The sequence below is a fragment of the Populus euphratica genome, unplaced genomic scaffold (genome assembly GCF_000495115.2).
Source record: "Populus euphratica unplaced genomic scaffold, PopEup_1.0 scaffold167.1, whole genome shotgun sequence".
NCBI classification, from domain to species: domain Eukaryota; kingdom Viridiplantae; phylum Streptophyta; class Magnoliopsida; order Malpighiales; family Salicaceae; genus Populus; species Populus euphratica.
The window spans coordinates 179908-188044 of NW_011500052.1; the positions used below are offsets into that span (position 1 = coordinate 179908).

Consider the following 8137-nt stretch of genomic DNA (forward strand, 5'->3'; position numbering starts at 1 on the left):
ATATATTTGATATGAAAATACAATATGTTAGTATTTTTTTAATGCTTTTTTAATAATTCTAATGTACTAATTTATCTTAGAAAATTATTTTAATATATTTATAAATAAAAAAGTATTTTAAAAAACATCATTCATCATATTCTTGTCCTTTTCCTTTAATTTATTCTGTGTCCCGCACTCATCGCTGGCCTCCTTGGTTTTTTCTTTCAGCTTTTCCATCCGCAATTTGTCCATTTCTCAATAATTCTACACTCGCCCCAACCCCCATTTCTTTTGTCTTTGGCCACCCATTTTTGTTAATATCATCTGGAATGGACAGCGTCTTTCTCTCCATGTAAAAAAATAAAAATATTTTAATTTCATCCGAGTCTCCCTTTGTTATGGTTTTAGAATAATCAAATAAAGGCCACCCATCAGCTGTTTTTTCTATCCATTCTCAGGTCTCAGGTCACAACAATAGCCTCGTCATCTCCGTCAAATAATCTTATTTGGGCACAGATAACTGATTGATGGATCATGGTTCTTAGACCTTGAATATCCATTGCAATTCAATACTGTATCCTCACCAAATCGAAGCTCCACCATGGACCAGCCTGTTGTGCCTCATGTAGTCTTCCTGCCCTTCCCTGCACAAGGTCATGTCAAACCAATGCTCATGCTAGCTGAGCTTCTTAGCCAAGCTGGTTTTGAAGCCACCTTCATCAACTCCAATCACATTCAGGATCGTCTTGAACATTCCACAAACATAGCCACCATGTACGGTCGCTTCCCCAAGTTTCAATTCAGGTCCATCCCTGATGGTCTTCCATCCGATCATCCTCGCTCCGGCTCAAGCATCTCTCAACTTTTAATCTCTAATAGAGATGAGACCAGGACAGAATTTCGCAACTTGTTGGTTAATCTTGGGCAAAAAAATGGCCGGTGGGAGCCTCCGACGTGTATTATCGCTGACGGGATCATGTCTTTTGCTATCGATATTGCCGAGGAGCTCACAATTCCAGTCATAACTTTTAGAACATTCAGTGCTTGTTGCACTTGGACTTACTTCCATCTCACAAAACTCATTGAAGAAGGCGAATTTCCATTCCAAGGTATGTCAAACTCGTTTATTCCTCCTAATTATTGTTCGGATATGAGTAATTTCAACTATAATCCACTGAGATCAATAATTGATTTGTCAACCTCACATAATTAAGAAACAATTCTTCTACATGTGATGATGATTCAAGATGTTCATGGAAGTGAGTGAAAAAATCACAGGGTAGCTATAAGAAAATAATTTTTATAGACAAGGTTGAGTGTGAATAATTCAATTGAAGATCAACAGAAAACCATATTAATTAATTTATAGTAATATTAAAGTATCAATTTCTCAAATATAAATAAATTATCACTTTTTTTTCTTCCAGTTTATGCTCTTATTACATAAAGAAAAGTTTAATCCCACTTTATATGGAGCTCATGCATGAAATTCTTTTTTTTTTAAAAGAAAACCGTTAATGTTGGTAATAATATTCCAGGAGATGTAGACATGGACAAGACCATTACATGTATTCCTGGATTGGAAGGCACTCTCCGGTGTCGAGACCTCCCAGGCATTTGCAGGCTCAAAGAAGCTAATGATCCGCTTTTGCAGTTCTTCATCAAGGAAACTGCAGCTATGCCACGAGCATCTGGTCTCATACTTAATACCTTTGATGGACTCGAAGCCTCTATGGTCTCTAAACTTGGCTCCTTCTTTTCCAAGATTTACACTCTTGGTCCTCTACAAGGTCTCTTCGATACCTTTGCTAAAAGCCCCTCCGCAAGAACTTCCTTCAATGGTCTCTTGTGGAAAGAAGACAGAGGCTGCATAACGTGGCTTGATTCTCATCCGTCAAGATCGGTAATATATGTTAGTTTTGGGAGCTTGGTTGGTCTATTCCGTGATCAACTATTGGAGTTTTGGCATGGTTTAGTGAATAGTGGGAAACCATTCCTCTGGGTCTTAAGATCTGACTCAATCATAGGAGAAGATGGTGTTAGTGAGGTTCCTTTGGAACTTAAAGCAGCAACCGAGGAAAGGGGATGCATAGTGGACTGGGCTCCACAAGAAGAGGTCCTAGCCCATCCAGCCATTGGAGGGTTCTTAACTCACAGTGGATGGAACTCCACATTGGAGAGTATTTTTGCAGGAGTTCCAATGATTTGTTGGCCCATGCTTGCTGACCAACAAGTGAATAGTAGGTGTGTTAGCGAGTTATGGAAGACTGGTTTTGATATGAAAGACAAGTGTGAGAGGGCCGTGATTGAGAAATTGGTAAGGGATTTGATGGAAAGTGACGAGATTGTCAAAGCGACAGATGAAATTGCAGGGATGGCTCGTGATAGCGTGAAGGAAGGTGGATCTTCCTACTCCAACTTGCAGAAGCTAATTGAAGACATAAAATCGATGAGCTTAGCCGGGAAGGTCTCTTCATCAAATGCTGAATAGCTTTTAAAATGATATGTTTGTTGAAGAGCTTGCGTCCCTAGATGCTTGTTAATAAAGAAATTGGTGAGTTTTTCATGTATTTTCTCGGAAAGTGTGAAAAATCCTACCGGGTACACTTTTGAAGATAATTACAAAGAGACAATTCTAACACTCGTATTTATAATCCTCCCAGGGGATCTTTAATATAGAAAAAAAATATTAATTACGGAAATGATGAAAATAATTTTTTTATGATTAATAATTATATGAATATAATTTTTTTAAGAATAATTTAATTTTCATCGAAATAAAATAATTTATTATAATAATTTCTTCTTTTTTATTAATAAATATTTTTTCTACAAAATAATATTTTTGTTTTGTTTTATATTACTTATTTAATAAAAATAAAAAAATAAAAATAAATAAATGCAAATTTTCCCTTTACCTAGTTTGGGTTTGAAATTAAATAAGGTGAAAATTGACTTATATAATATGATCACCACAACAAGTTTAAATACAACGAAGTTAAAACTTAGTTTCATTTCAAGTTTCTTTGAAGATGATGTTATTTAAATTTATTTTTTTATATAATGAGATAATAATATTTTAAATTGACTTTAGTTAACTCGTTTTAATCTTTATACTTGCAGTTCAAGTTAACTCATCAATTTTGTAATTCAGGTCATGGCCCGGTTGGGTATTATAACTTTTTTTAAAATTTATTTTTTTATTTAATCATATAAAAATTAAATTGGCATGCACGGCAAAGTCACCAAATAAAATTTAAGAAAAAAAATCATTTCAAGAGGTTGTTGAAAAAAACTGTCCACTAATGTCATAAAAAGAATATCATAACCTTATTCAAAAACAAACCAAAAATCAAATGTGATGCAAATCTCAAGGATATAAAGATTTTGAAATCTACAATCAAATTGTTTTTTTTTTTTAGGAAAGCTAAGATCAGGCTTGGAATTGATCTTGACACAACAATAACTTATATTGATGCACCAATACTATAAGTAATTGAACCCCCAACAAATACCTATAAAGAGATGTGAATGAGAAATATAAAAGATGATATAAAGGTTAGTTAATTCTTTGATAAGTAAGAGTAGTTCAATAAAGAACTAAACAAATATAAGCAAAATTGTACACATAATAATAATTGTTGAAATCAAAATCTAAAAAAAAATTAAAATATAAAATAAATAATTATATTTATAACATTAAAATCATATTCATACTTCAGAACCTTATTGCAGGCTTTCTTGATGTTTGATTGCATTAAAATTTTAACCCAACATAAAAAAAATCTTTGAAAATTTTTGATAAAATTTTAATCCAATTTAATGGTTAGGTCAAAAAAATATGCTTGTTAAAGTACAATTGTGTATTAGAAAAAATAAGTTCAAAATCACTTCTAAAACTAAAATTAATTAGCCCACCATTACAAAATAATTAAGCTCATGTCCTAGATTGATCAGGACTCCCTTGCACATAAATTAGAAAGAATAAAGTTTAATAATCACTTGTTAAAGTTATAGCTTCCTTGAAATTCACTTTGACCCAAATACTCTAAATAAGCTTATTGAATACATCTTTGAACTTCTTTGATCTTGTAATTAGCCTAACTATAACTTTTATTGGATCCTTTGGTGTAGTTTTAGATGTATCATCCCTTCATTCTTAAAAAAAATTCATCCACAAATCATCACCTATATAAAAAATAAAAATAAAAATTAAAAGCAACACTAACACTATACTCACCTAATAGATCCACTTTATAAGTATTATTATTAATTCTTTCAAGAATTTGGAATGATCAATCTCCCTCAGCATCTACTTCTCTTTTTACACATGCATCAAAACTCAATCACCTGGTTAAAAAAATAACACTCTTTCACTCTTTATTAGTTTTAAATACATATTTCTCATTTATTTTTAATATATTTCCCACCTCACATATTTGTAGAGATCCTTTGCTACTTGTGTTTTTCTATTTCCATCAAGATTATTCCTTTCATCAATAGGTAAGAGAAACAAATCCAAATGAGTCAAAAAATTAAAGCAATAAAGAATTTCAAAATACAAATAGTCATTAGTAGGATGCACACTCGTATCAACAACAATTAAAATGCATATCAACAAATATTTTTCTTTTACCTAGCTTGGGTTTCAAATTGAATAAAATGTAAATTGACCTGAAATGACCTAACCAGATTGACATGTCCAAATACAATCAAGTCAAAACCTAGGTTGATTTCAATTTTTTTTCCAAGATGATGTCACTTGAACCCTTTTCTTTTTATATAATAAGATGATAATGTTTTGGATTGACTTGAGATAATTCAAGATAACTCATACACTAGCAATTAAAGTTAATCTATCAAACCTACAACTCAGGTCGTGGACTTGGTTGAGTTTAATAACTATTTTTAGAATTTTTTTTTATTTAATCATACAAAAATAAAATTAGCATGTATAGAAGTCACTGAGTAAAATTTAAGAAAAAAAATCATTGTAAAAGGTTGTGCAAAAAAAAGTGTTTACTAAAGTTATAAAAAGAACACCATAACCTTATTAAAAAAATAAACCAAAAATCAAATATGATGCAAACTTCATGGATATAAAGATCTTAAAATCCAATGCCAAATCGACTCTTCCTAGAAAAGTTAAGATGAACCATGACCATATGTAATTGAACCCCCATCAAATACATACAAAGAGACATGAACAATAAGTATATAAGATGACTTGGAGCTTGGTTAATTATTTGATGAGTCAAAGTAGTTTGATAAAGAACTAAAATGTATGAGCAAAAACTCATAAAAATAATAATAATTGTTGAAATCAAAGTCTATCAAAAGAAAACCTAAATACAAGATAAATAACTCTATTTATAATAAGTGAAAAAAATCCTAAATAATACTGGAAAAAAATAATAAAAAAAGGTTTAAATAAAATAGAAAAATAATTCTAAATGAATTCGGAAACAATATAATTCTCGTATAGTAGCTTCTGAACCTCATTTCAAGGCTTTCTCAATGTTTGATTGCCTTGAAATTTTAACCCAGTATAAAAAAGACCTCTCAACACTTTTGACAAAATCTCAACTTGATCTAATGGTCAGATCGAAGAATATGCTTGTTACAGTAAAATTATGCATTAAACAAATAAGCTCAAAACCACCTCTAAAACCAGAATTAATTAGCCCACCAATGCAAAATAATTAGGCCAGTGTTGTAGATGAATTAAAGCTCTCTTATACATAAATTAGAATAACTAAGGTTTGATCATGACTTCTTGAAGTTGTAGCCTCTTCGAAATTCATCTTAGTCGAAATACTCTAAATAAGCTCATTGAATGAATGTTTAAGTTTCTTTACTTTTGATCTTGTAATTGACCCGACTAGAACTTCTAATAAATCCTTTGGTGTAGTTTGGGATGCATAATCCCCTATCTCCTAAAAAACATTTATCTAAGAATCATCACTTGCATAAAAAAAAAATAAAAAACATTGAAGTAACAATAACACTCTAACATCAAAAAAAAAAAACATTGAAGTAACAATAACACTCTACTTACCTAGTAGATCCATTTTATAAGTATTATCATTAATTATTTTAAGGATTTGGAATGATCAATCTCCCCTTGCGATCAACTTCTCTTTTTACATATGCATTAAAATCCAATCACCTGATTAAAAAATAATCCTAATTCGCTTGGTGCAAAACTAATTTGGTGCTTAATTCCCATAAGAGATGGCAACTTACTAAGAATCTCATCAAGAAAAATGTTCTTAAAATCCTTTAATAAAAAAATACAGGTATTATAAATGCAATGATCAAGGGTATTGTGTTAAAATATATCTCCTTATACACAAGTAAAATCATAGGCATGTCTAAAAAATAAACATTTTTAATTTCACTCCTTTTTGCATAAAAATAAACATGTTTTTATTTTTATTTTTTCAATGCTCTTTTTTTATATCACCATTCATATCTTCTCTCCTCTCTCAACTGAATCCTTACCAATTCCTTTTTTTTAATTTAACCTTCTTTTTCTTCTTACTAAGGTTTTCATAACAATAAATAAGTAGTATGCATAGACATAACATCACAGAAACCTCATCCTGGTATTTTTCAACTGAAAAAGAAACTAAAACCTGTATAGTATCTTTTACTTCTTCATAATCATTCACCCATTAAAGTTTATAAGGTTTTTTGTTTAATAGTATTTATATTTAATTTTCTAGTAAGTGTAGTACTAGCAACATTAGCACAACTCCTACTATCAATAATCATTCTATATACCTTATTATTTATATCGCATCTAGTATGGAACAAGTTTTTCCTTCAATGCTCTACATCATCCTCTTTAATCTAAACATTAAGTGCTTTTCTAATCACCAAAGTCTTTTTATCAACTAGATACTCAACATCACTATAGTCCTCATGTGGTGAGATCTCATCCTTCTTGAATTTATCACTTTTGAATTCAATATCCCCATGCTTTTTCATAACTATATTCTTTTTATTTGGATATTGTAAAACTATATGTTCAATCCTCAACCACTTAAAACTCTCAATATTACGATTATAATTAGATGAGATCTTGAATATAGGCCAAATATTTTCTTCAAGCTTTAAATGATTTAATTTTATTTTCCATATATTTAGATTTGATGTGACATCCTCCTCTCTCCTATAATTCAACCTTTAAGCTGGAAAAAACCTAAACTACCTCTTTAATGTGTGTTGCCTTTTTTTTTTTCAATTGCTTTTCTATTTTGGTAAAACCATATGAGCCATATCTCTAAGCTTAATATAGTTCTACAACTTAATCATATTAGCTATTTCTCTATTTAATCCATTCAGGAACCTTGCCATTATAGCTTCTATATTATCCATAACATTATCTCTAATCATGAAAATGCTCATTTCCCTATGGTGATCCTCCACTCTCTTAGAATATTGGAATAAATTTTGCAATCTTTGATATAATTCCCTGTAATAATGATCAAGAACAAGCATTTTTTGTTATGATTACTTTATTCTCATCTCGAATCTCTATTGTACTCTTGGAATTCCTCCTCAATAACAATTTGTACTTTTTTTACCTTAGAATAATTGTGATAATTAAAAATCAACTTTATTTCTTTCTTCACTCCAAATAAGCTTTTGAATTGTTTTTTCCTTGAAAAGCTAGAACCTTTATTGATGCAACCATATTATTCAATAGTTTTAGCCATATTTATTTTGCATATGTTTTATATATAAAATACCTTGATATTCTTTATTTTATATTTTGAAGGCACTCTTGAATGTAAGACTAAAAAAGAAGTAAATTCGAGATAATCGATAGATTTGACCTTTGATTGATGTTTTGTGTAGAGCTTGAGCTTTAGGGGTTGAAATGTAGTGACTCCAATGGAATTAAAAAGCTAACATCTATACCTTTCTATAAATATATGGCAAGAAAACTAAAAAGAGAAAAAGCATGGAAATCATAGCCTTCAAAACAAGTCTTGCATTCTACTAGTTAGCACGACAAAAAAATTGATGTCTTCTCCCAAGTGTAGAAGTGTTGAAGTAATAAATAACCTGGCAAGACCGAGGTCGAACTAGAAGGAGGTTAATTGTATAAATTATAAAAAACAATAATACAACAACAAAAATAACA

The 8137-nt window shown here is 30.4% G+C and overlaps 1 protein-coding gene across 1 annotated transcript; it reads left to right on the forward strand.

Annotated features, from left to right (window-relative positions):
• Positions 1-297: 297 nt before the first annotated feature.
• LOC105107716 (7-deoxyloganetic acid glucosyltransferase-like) lies at positions 298-2554 on the forward strand. The gene is made up of 2 exons (XM_011001747.1): positions 298-1091; positions 1521-2554. Exons 1-2 carry the CDS (start codon positions 584-586, stop codon positions 2471-2473), a joined length of 1461 nt encoding a protein of 486 aa, XP_011000049.1. The 5' UTR covers positions 298-583; the 3' UTR covers positions 2474-2554.
• The last annotated feature ends 5583 nt before the right edge of the window (positions 2555-8137 follow it).

Coding starts and splice junctions, on each gene's coding strand:
- LOC105107716 (XM_011001747.1), top strand. CDS start 584: ATGGACCAGCCTGTTGTGCCTCATGTAGTCTTCCTGCCCTTCCCTGCA. Junction 1,092..1,520: donor AGGCGAATTTCCATTCCAAG/GTATGTCAAACT, acceptor ATAATATTCCAG/GAGATGTAGACATGGACAAG.